Source organism: Symsagittifera roscoffensis, chromosome 9 (genome assembly GCF_963678635.1).
Source record: "Symsagittifera roscoffensis chromosome 9, txSymRosc1.1, whole genome shotgun sequence".
NCBI lineage: Eukaryota > Metazoa > Xenacoelomorpha > Acoela > Convolutidae > Symsagittifera > Symsagittifera roscoffensis.
The window spans coordinates 40944832-40966337 of NC_087070.1; the positions used below are offsets into that span (position 1 = coordinate 40944832).

General features: G+C 39.3%; 1 protein-coding gene across 1 annotated transcript; it reads left to right on the plus strand.

Moving 5' to 3' along the window:
* The first annotated feature begins 1021 nt into the window (after positions 1–1021).
* LOC134854266 (calcyphosin-like protein) lies at positions 1022–20355 on the plus strand. Its single transcript, XM_063870460.1, has 6 exons — positions 1022–1172; positions 1582–1834; positions 13882–14062; positions 16149–16358; positions 17546–17747; positions 20151–20355. The coding sequence occupies exons 2-6, from the start codon at positions 1695–1697 to the stop codon at positions 20306–20308; spliced, it is 891 nt and encodes a 296-aa protein (XP_063726530.1). The 5' UTR covers positions 1022–1172; positions 1582–1694; the 3' UTR covers positions 20309–20355.
* The last annotated feature ends 1151 nt before the right edge of the window (positions 20356–21506 follow it).

Consider the following 21506-nt stretch of genomic DNA (forward strand, 5'->3'; position numbering starts at 1 on the left):
TTTGCCATAAAAACATCAGTTTTCTGTCGATTATCTACCGGTTTCCTGTCTGCTATCGGAGTTAATTATTTGATCCGAATTATATAGTTCGAAAAACATTTGTCTTAGCACGAAATTAGTCTCCCAAAAATAAGGTAGCGTGGCAATCAGACTAAATCTGAAACTACTCTACTAAGTAGCCCCAAACGGAATCAGCTAATACTACAGTACTGTATGAGACTCTAGGCAGAGCCAGCTTAGCTGTTGTCAGATATAACAATTCCGCAAATATGATTGAACTGTGTCATCAATCGATCAATGCTTATTTTAAATAGTATTTCTGAGTTTTGCCTCTAATACCTAAGTTCTCGATTTGTCTTTGAACTTAAACCGGCCATCAATTTTTAACAAGACTGCTCGTATCAGGGCGAAGCCCTGAGTGTTTCAACTGCCTTTTAAGGTTTATGGAGCAGTAATAATATTAAAAAATTAAATGTTTTTCTTCTAAAATTTGAAATTTTTTATGAAAATCATCCCCCACACGCCATACAAAATACAAAAGGATAGATTTCGCTCCTTGTAACAAATCAATTATGGCAAAAAAGCTTCTTTCAACCAATTTGAAACGATTTCTGAGACGGATTAAATCTCCGCTTACGCGTTAATAGTGCGAATTATATCGCGCGTTAACTGTCCCAAAAATTGGCCATAATGGCAATCTTTAAACCCCCATAACTTTAAGAAAAATAATGACAGGTGAAATATCTTTTCAAATTTAAGCTCAGGACAACAAAACCTTTCGAATGATATTTAAAAAATCCCGTCAAAAATGGCTAGTTAAAAAGTCGAATTTGTCTGATGATAAAAAAAACAGCCAGAGCACAAATATTCCGTGACTTTCGTTACGGAAGTCGGAACAAATACTCTAAATGAGGGGCAGATGGCATACTTATAAAACCGAAATTGAAATCTCGGTCCATCAACAGTATTGCTAGTATATTGTCTGCACGTGCGTCTTCATATTGTATGGTTTATACTGTGTTCAAAAAATACATTTTTTATTCATGTTTAATGCATATTGCTCAAATAACGAAAAAGTCATATACCATTTAAAATATCAGATTAGAAAAAAATTGCTCCAATCAATATTCTTTAATTTTTATACCTCTATTCTCTGTTCTATCGTTTATCAAGTTAGTGTATTCTTTTTAGACAGTTGGAACATAGTTAACAACATCATTTTCGGAGTTTTTCAGGCGAACAGGAAATTTGCGGAAAAATTTATCACTGATTTTGGAAATCTGATCAAAACAATTTTTTTTCGTATTTTGCATCAAAATTCAAAACAAAAAGCAGCAAAGCATAGTAGTGGACTCAGAAAAACTTCGAAAGGTTTCTTAACTCGAAAAAACAGCAAAATTTGAAGAAACAATGAAAAACCATGAAAAAAAAACAATGAAAAAAACAAGGTGGATTTGAGCCCAGTATGGCGTACCGTTCGGTGGTTGGGACTTAACTTTGTTGCCAACTGCAATTTTTACATAACCTAATAATAAATTACAAAATTTCTGTTACAATTTGAAAATAAACTATCTATTGAAGGAGAAAAAGAGCATCAACTGAACAGATTGTGTACAACGAATAGGACAGACGAATAAGACAGAGAATACGTCAGACGAATCATACAGAAGAATAAGACAGACGATTAATTCAAGATGGCGGCAACGACCAGACACGAGGCGGAATTGAAGAAAAAGTGCAAGGCGATTATAGAGGATAAAAATTCCACCCTCCTTGAGATATTCCGGGCCCAGTGTCTGATGCGTGGAGCCTGTGGAATCAAAGAACTCGGCAGGTATGTTCCAACACTAAAATTCCGCGTCTTCTTAAATCAAAATCAGATTTTTATAATGCGAACGATGCTCCATCTTTTGTCAAATGCCAGATTAAAACTATAATTTGGTTGTTAATTTGGCCTCAAGGCAGCATTTCAATTTCGCTTGTGACTTGCAAATCAAGGCGGACGAAGTAAACGATCCCAAATGCTGTTTAACTTAGTTACTTATAAAGCTGATGACAACTCCCATTTTCCCGTATTTTTACGAAATCGGAAGGAGCGTTCGATTAGGGTTTGTTTTTGATTGGACTGAAAAAAAGTAGAGTTAGAGTTTGTAGATGGTATGGGGTCTACGGATTTTAGCAGACCAATTTTTTAGCAGACCGGTTTTTAAGCAGACTCAAAATTGAACATTCAGAAAGCTTTATTGTTTTTTTTTGGATATAAAGGATCAAAATAGCAGATTTTTCAATTTTGTGAATGCATATTAACAAATTTCAGTGGAATTAATGAACTTAACATAAAATGAGTCCAGTTTTTTATTGAGTTAATCGACAAATCATGGCTATTCCGTCCCAATACTCGAATTCTGATAAATTTCCGCCGACATATCAGATATCAGCTCTTAAGCCTCAAAGTTTTTTGATCCAGGTCTCAAATTTTTTTTTAAGGCGGGCATTCCCCTCGGTTAACACGTCGTATTTGTAGACGAGACTACAATTCCTCATAAAATAATTTTTTCAAACTTTTCAAAAATTTGGTCTAAAAGTTCCTACAGTTTTATTCCAGCCAGCATTCCAACTCTCGCAAAAATTGTGAAAAATAGTCAAAAATGTTCCCCAACTTTTCGTTTTCGTTAATTTATTCTTGAACTTCTCCTTGATAAGTTGCTAGCATCATAGTGAGCTCGCCAAATGGCAGGAAAAACAAACTAAAAATTTTTTGAAAAAATTGTTTGAATTTTTTGACCGTGCATATAAAAAGTATATAACCCAAATTCCTGATTTTTTCGCAAAACGCACTGGGAAAGTGAAACCAACAACCAAAATGTTGGGAGACGAGGAAAATTTTTTGAATAGCGCGTATGACACCCGTCTCGTAGTCTGTGATCATATTTTCGGTGATAAAAGAAATTCCCGAAAATTCTTGAAATATCTGGCGCAAAATGCCAAAAAAATTTTGATATATTTCCTCGGCTTTTTCGCCGAGTAAGGCCAAAACAACTGGAATTTTCCATTCTTTCGACGACCTAAAAATGGTGTAAATTTGGTAAAAATGGAGGTGGAGCTAACTCGGAGGCAGAAAATTGTCTTTTTCGTCTTCGTTCTGCAATTCGTTGGAAAAATCTTGCAATTCGTTTCGGTTAAGGTGTTTCAGGTTCAAATGTAGGGTCGGTTTCAAGTTTTTTCCTGGGTTTTTGTCGAAATTTTTGATCAGCTATTTCATCTTGGGGCGGTAAATGATTATGGTTAGAAGGCAAATTTATAATAATATTTTTCTGTAAATCAAAAGAAAGTCTGGATCCACAATTACTGTCTTTACTTTTGTAATATTTAATAAATCCTTTTTTAAACTTTTTTTGAAAAGAAAATCATTGCATATTAAGTTTTCCCCTCGGTTTTTGCCTTGAACATTTGAGAAATTCACTGAGATGAACTGAGAAACAATTTGAAACTTGCTAAAATGAGATTCAAGTTTTGCTTACAAAGCGTGAAATAAAGGTCTAGGGGGATTTTAGCAGGCCGGTTTTTTAGCAGACTCAAAACAATTCTTAAGTATGATAGCTAACTTCAAACGCGGCATTGGCGATTAGCGACCAATTGATCCGCTGCGCTTCAATTCAACACGAGTGTTAATGTGCGCGTAAACCTTTGTTTTGCCGCTAATTTAGACTGTTGTGTTTTTGAAAATGATAGTTTTGTTGACAAATCGTGAAATAATTGACCTAATTGGGGAGCCCCAGACTGAGCGTCCTTTTGAGTCTGTCAATCAATCATCCATCATTTTGTTACGTTGGTCTGCTAAAAGGCCATTTTTCTCTTTTTAAGCTAAAAGATTGGTCTGCTAAGCGATTGGTCCCTGTGAAACAATGATGCTCAACCCAGAGTTACTGGCGCCTCAGTCCCAGCTAATTGCTTGTCAATCGAAGTCTGCCAAAAGCTACATATTTTAGTTTTTACGCTAAGAGATTGGTCTGCTAAACGATCGGTCCCCGATGGTATGGTATCGTTTTCAGTGAACGACAGAGAGACGGGTGTGATCTAAACAGTGAACTTAATAACGAGTGTTGCAGCGCAAATGTAAATGTGCGAGAGTATAAATGCATATAAAAGTAAATACATACAGGGACAGTAGCCAAGCGTATACATGGTGCGTCCCGGCGGGTTCGGCGCCGGTTCGAATCCCGACTAGGTCATTTCCTTTCTAGAACTCGAATGTGCACCGAACTTGATGGGATGCCCCGTAACCAGGTTCGGTCCCCCCAAAACCCATTTTAACCGTCTTTTCGCTCTAATTTGGTTCAGCCTTGGTTATGGCTGACCTTTAAAAAGAGCAATTTGTCTCAAGGACAAATACTGGCCATTTTTGCAGCTTGCTTTGAGTTATGCAGTTTATTGTGGCCGATGTTACCGATGATAGAGTTTGTTAAAATTATCGTTATATTTTCAAATTTCCGTTATATTTCCGGAGTTATTTTGCCGAGAAAATACTCATTAATTAAAGTGTTTAAAAACCGTTTTTTTTATAATCTTGGAGATTGACGCGCACATTTTGGCGCCCCACAAGGGACTTCTTTTTTGACTGAAAGTTCCCAATAATTGATTGAATTTTGAAATACGACCAGGAGTAATTCAGACCAACAGTTAGGCAACGGATTACGAACAGTCCTGCAATAACATTTCTGCAATAACAGTCAGCCCTGCTGTAACAGACATTTATCAACTATATTTACGTTTTGCGGGTGCAGTAAAACATCACCCCTACAAATTGGACAGCCGTCGAACTGCTTTAGAAGCTAATCGATTGACATTTAAAGCAAGTGTTCAGCTTGAGATCAAGAGTTTCGGAGGCCAGATCGGGGTTTCGGAGGCCTAAAAAACAGGTGTCGAGTGCTAGATTCTCGGGCTGTTCTGGTAAAACGGAGACCTTCACACAGGTATCGTGCGGTAGCTGTTCATACTCGTGCAAGCTTCTTCCGGTGCCGAAAATCTCCAAAACCGTCAAAAACTGTAAGACCCATCTAGTTTACCACAGTTCGTTGCCTCCAGCTCAAACTTCGTTACTCCACACTTAGCTTCAACACCTCATGCTGAAGTTTCGCAAAACCACAATCTGATACCACAAGCAAGTGGTAGCATTCCCGCTTCAATGCCCTTTGGTAATCCCACCATTAATGTGGCACCGCCTTCTGTGTCGACCGTTACTAATCCAGTTTCGCTTCCGGCGAGTCAACCTTTTGTTCCTCCATTAACCGTTCCGATTCCCATTTCGCTTCCGATTATTCAACCATTTGTCCCGTCAACCGTTCCTATTCCCTCTTTGCTTCCGGTCAGTCAGCCACATTCCGGCCCCGTTTCAACTGGGTATCAGGCGCCTGCAGCGCCATCCCATCAACCTATAAATGTTCCAAACAACCCAACAAGTTTCTCAAGTGAACACTATAACCCGTATAGCAGTTTGTGGAGACCTGCCGCGACTGCGCAAACGATGCCAGTTCCTCAATACTGCGCACCGCCCTCAAACGTTTTCTCAGTGACAACTCCTGTTGTTCCACCAAACACCGTAGTTCCTTATACAAGTTTTGGGACTGTGTTTTACACCCAGCCGCAAACTCATCCAGTTGTTGAAACAGCGCATCAAGGTTATCCACCTACATATCCTGCGCCCACTACGGGCCCGTCTTACGTGCCTAATAGCGACGAACAACCCATCTCGGCGAGAGAGTTAGCAGACATCATTCTGCATAGCCGCAAAGACCGTCTACCGGAGTTGAAATTGGAAGTGTTTGATGGAGAACCACTTAACTGGTATGAATGGTTCGGGCAGTTCCAAGCAACAGTTGATTCGGCTATGCTAACTGATGATGAAAAACTCAAATATCTGAAAACACACGTTAAAGACAAAGCCAAGAGTGCAATTGCGGAATACGGCTACAGTGGAGTGTTGTATAAGGATGCTCTAGCAACTCTCCAGAGAAAGTTTGGGCAACCTCATGTTGTAGTTGGTGCACATTTGGATAAGTTGAAGAATTTTCCCGCATTGAAGATGCACAACTCTGACCATGTTATAAGTTTTTCTGCGGTGATTTCTGGGCTCGTAGCTGTTTTTAGGTCTTTGTCGTTCAATGACGACTTGAAAAGTGTGAACCTATTAAATCAAGCCGTCAGTAAGCTTCCTCCAAATCTAAAAGAAGCATGGTCCATGCATACTCTTAGACAACATTGGCAGCGATTAACATTGCTAGACTTCAACGATTGGCTTAAGAATAAGGCAGAAGGCCATGAGCGATTGAAATCTTTAGTCAAAGTCGAGCAGCCAGTTAAACAAAAAGTAGTTACAAAAGTGCTTGCAGGTAACACTAAGGTAAGTTCTAAGGATGAGAAAAGTAGAGAAAAGACAAGGTTTCCTCCATGCTCGCTATGCAAAGGGCAGCATGCACTCTGGAACTGTTCCGTGTTCAAAGAGAAAAACGCAACACAGAGGGCTAAATATGTAGCAGAACAAAAGCTCTGTTTTTCTTGTTTACAAGGCAACCATACCTTCCGAAAGTGCCAAAAGGCAAGAAAATGCCCAAAACAGGACTGTGAGAGCACTCACAATGTGCTTCTTCATGGAGCCGAGAAAGTTTTCCCGCCCAAAGAGGCCGACCGATCACCATCGACTCAAACTAATACAAACACTACTTCTGCAAACAACGCAGCTTGTGTTAAACCTTGTGAGGGAACTGCAAAAGGTATTCTTCCCGTTGCGTTGGTAGATGTGTCCTCTGGTTCGGAAAATTCGAATGCACTAGCACTTTGTGACACCGGTTCCACTCATTCTTGGGTTTCCGCGGCACTCGTTGAACGTCTGAAATTAGTTGGCACGCCCGTAAATGTTACGACCGATGGTTTTAACTCAGCCAAGGTATCTAAAACTCAACGAGTTCACTTGAAAGTTTCCGCAAAGCCCAATGAAAGTGAATTTTCGTTTTCGTTTGTCGCTTTCGTTAAGCACAACATGTATATAGGACCCGATGTTATAAACGTTTCCGAATTGCAGGTCAAATACCCGCAACTAGCCCCGTTAAAGACGACTGCGTATAATTACAAAGAGATTGAGATAGTTATAGGACAGGACTTCTATCATGCGATAAGACCCCTCGAACATGTCTTCGGAGATGAACTTGACTCACCGTGCGCCGTCCGACTTCCGATAGGTTGGGTCATTAGTGGTCCGTCTCCCGATCGTTCGTCCTTAAATTCTTCTTCCTCTAACTGCGTTACGGACGATATTTCTCTGACCGACCAAATCAAAACTTGGTATGAGTTAGAGTCGTATGGTGCGTTCAAGCAAGTAGATGCCCGTTCCGCCGCAGACAAGCGTGCTTTGTCGATCCTAAAAACTGAAACCGTTCACGATGGTGAGCGTTACACTGTACCGATGCTGTGGAGTGATAATGATGTTAGCTTGCCTAACAATTATTATTCTTCATTAGCCCAATTAAAGTCGTTAGAGAAAAGATTAGATAGAGATCCGTTACTTCGCGAGAAGTATACCGAAACAATCAGAGAAGATATAAGTAAAGGATATGTCATAACCGTCAACCCGCACGATCCCAGCTCACGAGCCGAACGTGAGTGGTATCTTCCACACCATCCGGTTTTGAACCCGAACAAACCCGGCAAGGTGCGCCGTGTGCTCAATGGAGCATCCAAATTTCATGGCACTTCCTTAAATAGATCTCTCTTGGTTGGCCCGGATCTCCTTCAAAATCTTATTTTTGTACTGTTGAGGTTCCGTCAACACAAGTACGCCGTCTCAGCGGACATAGAAGGTATGTTCTTACAAGTTGGAGTACTTGCGCGAGATCAACCGTCTCTCCGTTTTTTTGTGGCGGGAGGACCCCACTTCAAGTGTGGTGGTTCACCAATACACCCGTCATATTTTTGGCGCTCGTGATTCGCCAACTTGTGCGAATTTCGCGCTACAAAAAACTGCTTCTGATAATCAAGCTGAATACCCCGAAGCCGCTTCAGCCGTTGTCCAGAAGTTTTACATGGACGACTATCTTGACTCGTTCGAAAATACCGCTGACGCTCTTAGCCTAAGTAAAGACTTAGTCGCAATGCTCAAATTAGGTGGGTTTAACCTGACAAAGTTTGTTAGCAATGTACCCGAAGTTACAACCGCTCTTAATCCGGACAACCGTGAGTCCAACCCGTCAGTTAAGGATATTTGTAAGAGTCCAGACCAATCGTCGCATGTTCTTGGTCTCAGGTGGGATCATGTAAAAGATACCCTAGTAGTAAGTAGAGGTGTTGATCGACCACTAGATAAAGCAATTACTCAACGCACCGTGTTGAGTTTTGTTTCCTCAGTTTTTGATCCAATAGGACTGGTAGCTCCATATACTGTGAAAGCGCGCCTTTTACTAAAAGACATATGGAGAATCAGTGGTCAAAAGTGGGATGATGATCTCCCAGAGGAAATTAAACAACAATTTCTAGATTGGCACTCAGGACTTCCACTATTAGGTACTCTGACGATACCTCGTAGCTACTTTACCGAACCGTTCGACCGCTGTGAACTTCACACGTTCGGTGATAGTTCGCAGGACGTTTTTTGCGCCGTATCGTTTCTCCGAGCCCGACTTGCTAAATCGCAAAAGACCGAGTTAGCTTTTGTATTTGGGAAAGCCCGTGTAGCGCCTATGAAGATGCTCTCCATTCCCAAGTTAGAGCTTCAGGCTGCTCTGCTTGCGACTCGACTCAAAGAAGAGATTTTGAAAGCGCTTACTTTCAAAGTAAGCAATGTATTCATGTGGACTGATTCTACCACCGTTCTCCAGTGGCTTAACTCGTGCAACAAACTTCCTGTGTTTGTTGGAAACCGCACTGGTGAAATCTTGGAGTCCACCACCATTGATCAATGGAATCATGTACTCAGTGGTGATAACCCAGCTGATACCGGCACACGAGGGATTTCTTCGGAAGCCCTCAAGGATAGCAGCTGGGTTAGAGGCCCTAGTATATTGAGGACATGTGATTGGCCATTCAAGCCGAACACTGATGTCATCAAAAAGATCCAATTAAAAGGCCCACTCTGTGACATTGATACATGCCTTGAGACTGCATCTACGTTTGTTGTTGATGCTTCATCTGAGAAAGCGCCGTCGATCCGTCTGTTTAAAAATTGGGATAAATTCAGCTCAATTGTAAAGTACAAACGTGTTTTAGCGTTTATGCTTCGTGTGCTACCATCGCATAAACACTTCCGTACAAAAACGCTTGAAATAACCGACCCGTCCGAGTTAGATATTGCCGAGCAGAAGCGCATTCATCTCGCTCAGTCCGAATCATTTCCTGCCGAAGTGAAAATACTTCAGTCCGATAAACTGATAACAAAGAAAAGTCGGATTGCTAAATATTCTCCGTTCATCGGCCCAGCTGGCATCCTGCGTTCAACTGGACGTATCAGCCGTCTTGTTGATACCGACTTTGATAGCAAACATCCAATAATACTGGATGGTCGACACCGAGTTGCTCATATGTTGATTAGGCATATGCACTTTCAACATGCACATCAGGGGTTGGATTACATGCGTGCTGTAGTTCAGTTGAAATACATTGTTCTGAAGTTGCGCTGGTTACTTGGGAACATCGAAAATACTTGCATAACATGCCGTAAGCGCAAAGCAAAAACAGTTGTGCCCATTATGTCTGACCTACCGATTGAAAGACTGGGTTACAAGCAGCCTCCCTTCTCCAACACAGGTGTTGATTACTTTGGCCCGTTTCAAGTGCCGATACGCCGAAGTACCGAAAAGAGATGGGGTTTCCTATTTACCTGCCTCACGACTCGAGCAGTTCACATCGAGTTGGTTCCATCTCTCGATACTAGTTCCTGCGTCATGGGCGTAGAGCGATTTATTGCAAGGCGAGGTACCCCCAAAACCATTCTTTCTGACAATGGCACGAATTTTGTTGGTGCTCAAAAGGAGCTCCTATCCTGTGTCCAAAATTGGAACAAAGTCGCCCCGGCCGTTTTCGTCCACAAAGGCATTAAGTGGAAGTTTAACCCGCCCAGTGCCCCTCATCACGGTGGCGCCTGGGAGCGGCTAGTGAGAAGTGTTAAGCGAGTGTTGTACGACATATTAGGCAACAGGAGATTAACTGAGGAAGTTCTAGGAACAACGCTCTGCCTAGTTGAACAATTACTTAACGCAAGACCGATCACTCCGGTCAGTTCCGATCCGCACGACCTAGAGGCACTCACCCCGAATCACTTCATTCTCGGTCACAGCGCAGCTAGCTTCCCGTCGTTAAGTTTCGAAGATAACTTTGATTATAAAAAGCGTTACGCCAGAGCACAATCGTACGCTAACGCAGTTTGGTCACGCTGGCTGCGTGAATATGTACCATCTCTCAACAAGAGAGCAAAGTGGCATAATGATTCGGATGTCACACTGAAAACCGGCGAATTGGTTTGGGTAGTCGAACCCGACAGCCCACGTGGGCATTACCCACTCGCCCGTATTGCTAAACTACACTACGGCAAAGACGGATGCGCCCAATCCGCCGATATCAAGACTGTTACGAGCGAGCTGACACGACCGACCGTAAAACTCGCACCTGTTCTTCCGTCTTTAGGGGCGGAGGATGTTGCAGCGCAAATGTAAATGTGCGAGAGTATAAATGCATATAAAAGTAAATACATACAGGGACAGTAGCCAAGCGTATACATGGTGCGTCCCGGCGGGTTCGGCGCCGGTTCGAATCCCGACTAGGTCATTTCCTTTCTAGAACTCGAATGTGCACCGAACTTGATGGGATGCCCCGTAACCAGGTTCGGTCCCCCCCAAAACCCATTTTAACCGTCTTTTCGCTCTAATTTGGTTCAGCCTTGGTTATGGCTGACCTTTTGCTAAGCGATTGGTCCCTGTGAAACAATGATGCTCAACCCAGAGTTACTGGCGCCTCAGTCCCAGCTAATTGCTTGTCAATCGAAGTCTGCCAAAAGCTACATATTTTAGTTTTTACGCTAAGAGATTGGTCTGCTAAACGATCGGTCCCCGATGGTATGGTATCGTTTTCAGTGAACGACAGAGAGACGGGTGTGATCTAAACAGTGAACTTAATAACGAGCTTAACAAACAAATTGAAGGCATTTTGGCGGATAATTATTTCTCAAACTGCTTGCCCACAAATTGAACAAAAATATGACTAACTGCTCTAACAAATTATGATTTAATTATCGACTTATAAATTTCTTCTAATTGGGTGACCTGTTCCTGCTATGATTGCTTAACTGTCCCTCATAATTGTCTATTAAGTTCCTTGTCTGCATAAGACCCGTCTGCTTCTCATTTACCTCATTTTCAAGTACTTTAGCTACGATTCAAATACCAGGAAAAACTCAAACAGTTTGTCTTTGTCAAGAAAAATTGCTTCAATTTTCAGACCAACCTGATGGATGATTTTTCAGTGTTTTCGTCTTTTTTCAGAGATGCTTTTCATCTACAAATTCATAAAAAATAATGTTTGGCAGGTACCTAGCGGTTGTAGCGAATAAAAATTTCACAGCTAAATTAAAGAAATCAGAAACAAATTCGATATTTTTTGTTCTGAACGTAATTGAGCTTAAATAAAATTATCTTATATCAAACCAATAATTCAAAGAGAAACACTTTTTTGTAGGGGACAAAATTTTCATCGATAAATGTTACCATACAGCTTCGACGAAAAACCTTGGAGATTTTTCATGGAAATGAAATCCTATAGCATTGCTAATTTTTTCATTGAAACAATTCTTTCCTACACTATATCTTTTTTCTATGTTTCCTTTAAAATGTTTCACACAAACAAAACCCGAAAATTCTAACAAAAACTAACAAAGCCCGAAAATTCGGACAATTTTCTTACGTTAAATCAAGTGCTAATGAGGTGCTAATTGGTTAGTAGTGATGTTAGTACACTGCTCTGCGTAAGCAATGTTTGAAGTTGCAATGTCTACTTACAGCGTCTAATTCTTTGAGCGCAGAAATTTAGTTTTGCTTTCTTTAATCACCCCTTCTCTCTTATCCAACAGTCGGATCAATTGCTAGAGGTGAACAATTAGAAACTAAAGTTTCTAAAATCTTCTAGCTTTTGAGATGCGGATGTTTTATGAAGGTTTCAGAAATTAAAAAATAATAATAAATTTCTTCGGCTCTACAATTCGAATAACTGCTAGCAATGTTTTCACTAAAGGGACAAATCCACGCTGAAACGCTTTCAGTTTTTGAGATGAGTTCATTATCAAGAAAAAATGAACAAAGGCTAGTGTAAAAGGGTACGTACTGCAAGTAGCACAAAAGGTGAGCTTTCAACTGTCGTAACTTTCAAGCGCAAATAGTACAGAAAGTTCGTGGCTGAAAAGGACACGACGTGCGGCCTATAATACAAAGGTCGTGGGTTCGTTTTCCGCTTAGGTCCATCTCCTCAAGGTGGGGCAGGCTACGGCGGATTGGATGACTCCTACAGAATAAAAGCCAAAAGTAGCAGCGGGATTGGGGGCTATTGAAAAAAAACAGAAGACTCGTTAAGTTTTTTCTTCATTTTGTGTCATTTTGTTCGTTGTGTGATGAGAGGATCTGAATGAAAGCCTATGTTTAAGGCACGTCAAAAGCATGTTTGATAATTATATTAAATTAGGCACACTTGAGAGCACTTTTTTAATGAATACAAAAACTTAAATTCTTGTACACTTTTTCAAAACTTTTGCAGAAAATTGTTTGGAATGTTTTGTTTGGAAGCATTAAAAGTTAGTTTAACTGGAGTAAAAATAAGCTTTCGCGGCTTGGATAAAAAATAATCTTCCTATTATAAGCCTGCTCGCTCGCTTTACTTGCTCAAAACTAGACAATCATCAAACCGGTTTTTCTCGACACTGGAACCCTTTTTGGAACTTTTCTAATGTCGTTCAAATCACAACCTGAGGGGCTTACATATGATGAAATGACTCATTCCAATTATTACTAGTGGCACATAAATTACCGTGAAAAACAATGAAGAGAAAGTTTTAAGAAAGACAAAAAATTTTAAGTACTCCCGAAGACAAAGGTCTTTCAGTTGTCGGAGCAAAAATATTTAATTGTTCACTAAGCAATTTTCATTCGATTTGTTGAATTTCTTGAACTACCCCCAGCCCCCTCAATGGTACTTAGAAAAACAATTTGACCCCAAAAAAGTATAAAATTCAACGGTGAAGCATATGTGAATTTTGTACCCAGTAACGAAGAATTTACCCAGTAAAAGAAGAATTTATAGTTTTTGAATTCATTTTTTAAAAAAAAGTGACCTCAAGTATGCCTAATTTAGTATACATATCAAACATGCTTTTGACATGCCTTAACTCTCGACTTTCTTTCAGTTCCTCTTATCACTCCACGCACAAAATGACACAAAATGAACAAAAAACTTACCGAGTCTTCTGTTTTTTTTTCAATAGCCCCCTACCCAGCTTCTACCTTCGGCTTTTATTCTATGGGAGTCATCCATTCCGCCATAGCCTGCCCCATTTTGGGAGATGGACCTAAGCGAAATTCGAACGCACGACCTTTGTATTATAGGCCGCACGTCGTGCCCTTTTTAGCCACGTGGTCGGAACTTTCTGTGCTACTTGGCTTTTTGAGCCAACATTATTTCTAAATCGTGAAATTGTTTTCTTTTTCCTATTTTATCTGTTTTTTGAGTGGATGCTGACAGTTTGTGTTTCGGACTTAGTCAAGTTTGGAGCCAGAACTTAACACTGGACATCATGTTTTTAGCGTCGGTATAGCTGAAAATTGCAATGAATTTTTCAATACAGCTGTGTTTGTACAGGACCTTCCGAATCATAGACGACAATAAGAGTGGAACTCTGGACCAGAAGGAGTTCGAGAAGTGTGTGAGAGATTTCGGACTGACTCAGTTCACCAAAGAACACACCGACCAGCTGTTCCAGGAATTCGACAAGGACAAGTCGGGAACCATAGACTACGAGGAGTTTCTCGTCAAAATGAGAGTAAGTTATACACACTGAAAAGTGGCCGGTGTCATCGTCATGGGAGAATTAAAAAATTCGAAACCTTTTTGGCGACTTTTAAATTAATAGCTGGCAATATCCGAGTTAAACACACATGAGACAAACATAAGATGCGAATTACTTTAGATTTCAACTAAATGAAAAGCCGAATTAATGAACGAGCTTTTTCGACAACTCCACACTTTGAGTCGCCTAGTATAACAATTTCAAATGAATCCCCTGAAAAACGTATTTACAATACAACAAATCAACAAAAAAGAAGCTACTTTTTTCCCAACTAATCAAAAACGGTCCAAAACGTGTGCTTTTTAAAACGTAGAACTAGGAAGTAGATTTTGACTATATTACTGATATTATCAAAAAAAGTAAAAATGAACTTGAAAAACTTCAAAAATATTGAGTACTTTATTATAAGGAGATGCAGAACTGGTGTATCTGTTTTTTTTTTGTAGTTGGTGCGTGACGAAATTGGCTAGCTTTTTTTTCTCAAAGCCACAGCTACATGAGCTTGTTAGCTCAACTTTGAGTGTTGTTGCTGTAGTTGCCTCGTCGAGCGAGAGCGGATGAAGTTTCGTCTTTTTGGTCAGCTTTCGTTTTGAATGGTTCAGATTTTCGTCTAGAATGGTTAGCATGTTCGTACAGTATTCCACAGAAGGTTGATTTCTTGGTTTTGGTGATTCAAAGTGGAAGGTTGTTAGTTTCGTCGTCTCGTCCAAGTCGCACCTGCGGCCCACGCCTGGGTGCCACTGGGTAGAATGGACCCCACTTCTAGTAACTGAGACGTCTGGTGTTCTGGTTGCAGCGCCCGTTTCGGTGAACGGGAAAAGACCGCCCTCCTCTCAATTCTGTTTGCCAAATATTGCAAAAGGGTTCCCCTTTTGGTATAACTTTACATCCATTTTCGGCTGACAACCTCGAAATGTTTCTAAAGGCGCCTTTGGTGCCAGAATAACTTATTTTGAGGGGGGAGCTCGCACCGAAAAAACGCATTTTTTTGTCAACATTTTCCAAAAATTACTCAAAAATGATGTTTTTTGGTCTGCTTTTTGAAAAGTTTGTAGTAGTAGCAGTTTGAGCATTAGTAGTTTTTGTGGCGTTGATTAGTTTTGTTATGGCCGCCGCACAGTTTGGCCTCGTAATGGCTGCATTCCAAATGCATCCAGCCGCAGCAGTGAGACATACGCTGTAGTGCGAGCGGCTGGTCAGTCCGGAACATGATTCGCATTTGTAATTACTGGGGCTGGGTTTGGTTCGGTTCCGAACATTAGTATTAATAAGAGGAGTGACCTGGCAGGTCCTGAACATACTGACTAAAAACACTGGTTTTTCGGTCGCGCTATCCTTCTTGAGAAAGAGATTGAAGATACTTGCAAACTTATGTTAGCCAGTTTCATTTTTTGGAAGCTTCTTTTCTGGAACATCTTAATTTTGCGTCTTAGCTGATGTATAATCAATTTGTTTTTAACGTTATAAGTGTTATCAGTTAAAACTGAATTTCGAATGAGACTAGGATAACATGAGACAAATTAAACGAGCTTTTCAATGTGCATTAACCACGGCCAGTAGCGTGTCGATTGGGGGGATCGCCCACCTCTCAATTCTGTTTGCAATTTTTTCCTAAAGGGTCCACCTTTTGGCCTAATTTTACAATCATTTTTGGCTGACAAAAATTTTTCTAAAGGCGCCATATATATAACTAATTTTGAGGGGGAGCGCCAAAAAAAACTTTTCCAAAAAAAGTTCGAAGCGTTCAAAAATGCTGTTTTTTGGCCTGTTTTTTAAAAAGTTTACCTGCTGCGCAGACAATTTTCGGCGAAATAGGGTCCCTTTAGTATTTTCCGAGAGCTCGGAAAATCAAATTTCTCGATCTAAAAAAGTCCTCCGAATTTTCAGACAAAATAATTTTAACTAGGCGAGCTGTCGTCTTCTTTCTTTTGGTTTGTCGACGATGCTGTTTTTTGAGTTGTGTTTACGATTGTGTCCACATTTTGAAGTTGATTCATCTTAAAGTAGCGGTGATTCGCAATCTGTGTCTAATGATGTCTAGTGTATTACTATGTTTTAGCCGCCTCTCAACAACAGACGGATGGATTTGATCATGCGTGCTTTCTCCAAGTTGGACTACGACAAGAGTGGACTGGTGACGAAGGAGGACCTGGAGGGTGTGTATGATGTGAGCAAACATCCCAAGTACATGAGTGGGGAGTGGGGCGCCGACCGCATCTTCGAGGAGTTCCTCAAGACATTCGAGTCCGAGGAGTCCACCGACGGCACAGTAAGATTCGATAATTTACAACAACAACAAATTCTCAGTTATATCTTCCAGAAAATATAAAAACAAAAAATGAGCGGGATCAAGTTAAGATCCTCCACCCCAGCGCTTATTTTAAATTAAAATTGCAAGCGCTGCATGTAAAATTCTCGATTCTGATTGGCTGAAAAACCCCAACCTAGAACCAAGTTAACATGAGGGGGGGGGGGGGGGGGGGAGGATGTTAACTTTGTTTAATGAGCGTATGCTTCAATATAAGCTTCAAGCTTTTCGTTTGCGGCAATTGAATTCAACGTTTTAAGTAATCAGATTCAACAATTCTGATCCATTTTTTTTCAAATTATGAAAGACATTGCTTTTGGGGTGTGAAAAAGAAAAGATCCCATAGACTGACCAAAAAAATTGAACCCCTCTAAACCGCTCATCCGAAACATATGTAAACATTCATTCATAAATAAGATTTTGATTATGAACAGCTTATAACATTTTAAGGGCATAATTATAGACAAGAACGATCAAAATAGTTTTTCTAGAACGGCCGAAATAAACTTATTTGCTACTTATTGAATTCCGCGGTCATACATTTTTAAACTTGTTGAATCACGTTACAAATTAGGTTTGATAATTCACTAAATTTTGGTGTCTATATTGTGACAAAGACCAAGCGCTTGTTACATAAAAGTATATTGACTTTTTTGATACAATGATTCCGCGACGCCAGAATTTCAGTCTAAACAACGGTCTAACATAATGCACGTTTATCGTTGAAATTCGCCAAAGTTAAAACTATTTTTGATGACAATTAAATTAATCGAAGTTTTAAATTTTCGTCGAAAGTTAGAGAGGAAAAGAATACGAAATTACCTAATCCATTGAAGCTGAACTAAATATGATCAGATTCTATATACAATCTGCCTCTCTATTATCACAATTTATCCAACGGTAGAAACTCTAATTATATACATTTTCTTCAGTTATTCTAATTAAATTCCCAGCCCCCCCCCCCTAAATCCGCCCCTGGTACCATATGACCAAAAACGAGAAAATTGAAAGAAATAGATATTTACCACTTCCTTATGACATCTTGATTGGATGTGTACATTTTGTACTGTCAACAACTAAACCCGACTAAATCTAAGACAAATTCTCAATCACGTTGTTGTTAATAAAAAGTTTTCTCTGCGTTTCAGGTGACTCGTGATGAATTCGTGGCCTATTACGCAGGAGTGTCTGCGTCCATAGACAGTGACGCCTACTTTGACGTCATGATGAACAATGCATGGCGACTGGGAGAGAAGAGTGCTCCTCGCAAACAGTGGAAGGAACAGAAGGAGGACTCTCTCATGGTCAAGATGCCGGATGGAAAAGTGCGCAACACGTCCATAGTGCCCAGTTAGTATACCACACAAACTTCTACTTTTTTAAATTATTATTATTTTTTAATTTAAAAAAACAAATTTCTCATGAAAAAAAAAATCTAATTAAAAAAAAAATTTCTTATATATAAAAAAACAAATTTCCAATTTAAAAAAACTCTTCAAGTACTCCCAATCACCACTTACAAATGTTTGCTTCTTAGTCTGTATATTGTGCATTGTAAGGTAACAATGGTGTAAATAATCCGCCATGCTTGCTTTGCCCCTTCCGACCCACCTTCGCACAAAACGCCAAAATTTTCCAAAATAATCCATTCGTTTTTTAGTTTTACTTCAAATCTATAAGATGGAAAACTCTGTTCTATTTGCGCACCATTGGGATTTTCATATTATGATTTGATTGTATGTAATATAATCATTTAATGGCCAATTCTAACTTTTTTCTGTGGCCTTGTTTTCATCAACATCACGATGTGACTGGAATTAACTATGGCTTAGAGTGAGTAATTTAAGAAACTTATAGCAAATTAATATGAGTAAACAGTTTGCCTCATTCCAAAATGGAAATAATTTGAGAGCGGGATATTTTGCCACAGAAATAATTCGCGTCAAGCTTTTAGCATCATATATAAAATCATCAAAGCGTGCATAATTTACTTCAGAGAATTGCTATATTTGTAATGAATGCGCAAACCCTCAGAATTTTACTAGGTTGCAGGTGAGATAAAACTTCAAATCAGGGAGTCTTTTTTTCATTGGGGTATAAAAAACAACGTAAGAAGTATAATTATAACAGGTACGCCATAACATAAATTTTTACCAAATCAAGGATGCTGACAAATCTTTTTATTGGAGTTACACAGTTTAAAATTTCATTCAGTTGCACTGCTTCATTTATGAGCGCTTTTTTCTGTTTATCTATAATATTCATCACTATTATTATAGCTTGATCTATAATGCTCTATAATGCTCAGTGCAAATCTATAATGCCTGATCTATAATGCTCAGTGCAAAATATTAAGGCGCGGCAAATTAACCTCGCACAAATCAAATTGAACTGAATCAAACTAATTGGTTTCAGTAAATCCCGGTGTCAGGACTATTTGCCCCAAGTCAATTGGCCCTATACCAACTTGTCCTATACTAACTTGCCCTGCATGGCAACTTGTCCTATGCCAACTTGCCCCACAAGACATTTTGTCATATGCCGTTTTGTCCCATACTTAACACTTTTACTTGATTCTTTGATGTTCAAAATGAGGACCAGCAAGTGCTAATGTAGACAGGACTAGTTTTGAGATAACAAAAGACTCTAATCGAAAGATCTTGAAGCTGAGCCTAAAAACCATAATTTTTGGTATTTACGCACCAAAATTTGACAAAAATCCACAATTAGCGCCACTGAAACAAAATGAAACACGCCTATTCTTTCATTTTGCTTCATTGTTTAGCATTTTATTCCTAAATCCAACATAAATCAAATCCAACATAAATACTTTGAGTCAAATTACGTGGGGAAGATCTCAAAGAAATAAACGAACGCTCATTATTGACGGACACGATTTCACAAAAAAGCAAACGACAAAAACTACTGAGCACTGGAGATGCGCAAGATACAGTTCACACAAATGCCGCATGCTCGCCGTCACAGCAGGAGATGAACTTGTATCAACAAACAATGAGCACAGCCACGATGTTAGACCTGGGAAAATTGTTAGAACTGTACGATAAAAATCTTAGGGCAAAACTGGTGCAGCTTTTTTTCGGATCTCAACAATTACAACTTACTTAGTTGAAAAAAATCTTCCGAAAGAAAAAAATAGATGCCCTTTAAATTTAAATTCTTTGAACTTCTAGAACGATTTACGATTGACGCTTTTTTGATAACATTAACACAACTTGAGAAAACAGGATCAACATGTTAAGTTTTTATTCCGCTGGAAATCTAAAAATTAAATTCCACTTTCGAAACTAGAAATCGTTCACGTTTTTTCGCGCCATTGTTATGTTCGTATTTGGAGAGTGCTATTTACGTCACTTTCAGCAGAAGAATTTCAATTGAACTCAAAAAGGGCATATATACATAAGTGCATTCATAAATGCATTAATATGTATGAATGCACATCTGTAGTTATTAGACTTTTATGTGCATTTTAGGACTTTTCCTCAAGACCTATATAAGATTCAGCAAAAAATCATCAAGATCTATATAAGAGTCTTCACTACGTTCATTACTCTTAATTAAGGCATGCTAAAATTCTCCGATCTATTGAATTCTATTGAGTATTGTAGTAAAAAATTTCAGATCGGTGACAGCCAATTTAAATTAAGTCACTGCTGACTTTGCTCAATCACAAATTTTTTTAAAAAAAAATTGTTGATAATTCATCAATGTATGATTCTCATTGACTGAATTTAGAGGGCGGTAACGAGGGAGAGATCTGGCGCAGTAAACTGTGGAGCCAATCAGCCGAGGAAGCCCCTTCAGACCAGAAAGCACCCCCCTATGCTTGGGGCAAGGGTGCATGTAGAGCCGGCGGTATCCCCTCTGTCAACGAAGTCTACCCCGATCCTTAAAAAAATCGGCCCAAGTCACGCAAACACTGATCATACCAGAAAGACTGTCAATTTCGACTTGCGTTAAACTATATATTTTAAGGAGCCAAAACCTAGTTCAATTGATCCAATCACATAATTAGCATAAAATGCATCAAGTTTCCGCAAATAGTTAAAACAGGATTAAAACTAATCGGACGTCAGTTTGGCTCCTTTTTTTGTACTCTTGAGCTTCACAAGTCTGTGTAGGAAATTAAATTGAAAAAATTGAATTTAACTTTTTTAATGATTTGAATTACATCTTCATCATGTAATATAATCATTTAAGTGCCAATTCTAACTTTTTTCTGTGGCCTTGTTTTCATCAACATCACGATGTGACTGGAATTAACTATGGCTTAGAGTGAGTAATTTAAGAAACTTATAGCAAATTAATATGAGTAAACAGTTTGCCTCATTCCAAAATGGAAATAATTTGAGAGCGGGATATTTTGCCACAGAAATAATTCGCGTCAAGCTTTTAGCATCATATATAAAATCATCAAAGCGTGCATAATTTACTTCAGAGAATTGCTATATTTGTAATGAATGCGCAAACCCTCAGAATTTTACTAGGTTGCAGGTGAGATAAAATTTCAAATCAGGGAGTCTTTTTTTCATTGGGGTATAAAAAACAACGTAAGAAGTATAATTATAACAGGTGCGCCATAACATAAATTTTTACCACATCAAGGATGCTGACAAATCTTTTTATTGGAGTTACACAGTTTAAAATTTCATTCAGTTGCACTGCTTCATTTACGAGCGCTTTTTTCTGTTTATCTATAATATTCATCACTATTATTATAGCTTGATCTATAATGCTCTATAATGCTCAGTGCAAATCTATAATGCTTGATCTATAATGCTCAGTGCAAAATATTAAGGCGCGGCAAATTAACCTCGCACAAATCAAATTGAACTGAATCAAACTAATTGGTTTCAGTAAATCCCGGTGTCAGGACTATTTGCCCCAAGTCAATTGGCCCTATACCAACTTGTCCTATACTAACTTGCCCTGCATGGCAACTTGTCCTATGCCAACTTGCCCCACAAGACATTTTGTCATATGCCGTTTTGTCCCATACTTAAACTTTTACTTGATTCTTTGATGTTCAAATTGAGGACCAGCAAGTGCTAATGTAGACAGGACTAGTTTTTTGATAACAAAAGACTCTAA

Excerpts from the sequence above, each read along its gene's own strand:
- LOC134854266 (XM_063870460.1), top strand. The coding sequence starts at position 1,695 with ATGGCGGCAACGACCAGACACGAGGCGGAATTGAAGAAAAAGTGCAAG. Across the intron at positions 1,835-13,881 it reads GGAATCAAAGAACTCGGCAG|GACCTTCCGAATCATAGACG; the intron begins GTATGTTCCAAC and ends GTGTTTGTACAG. Across the intron at positions 14,063-16,148 it reads AGTTTCTCGTCAAAATGAGA|CCGCCTCTCAACAACAGACG; the intron begins GTAAGTTATACA and ends ACTATGTTTTAG.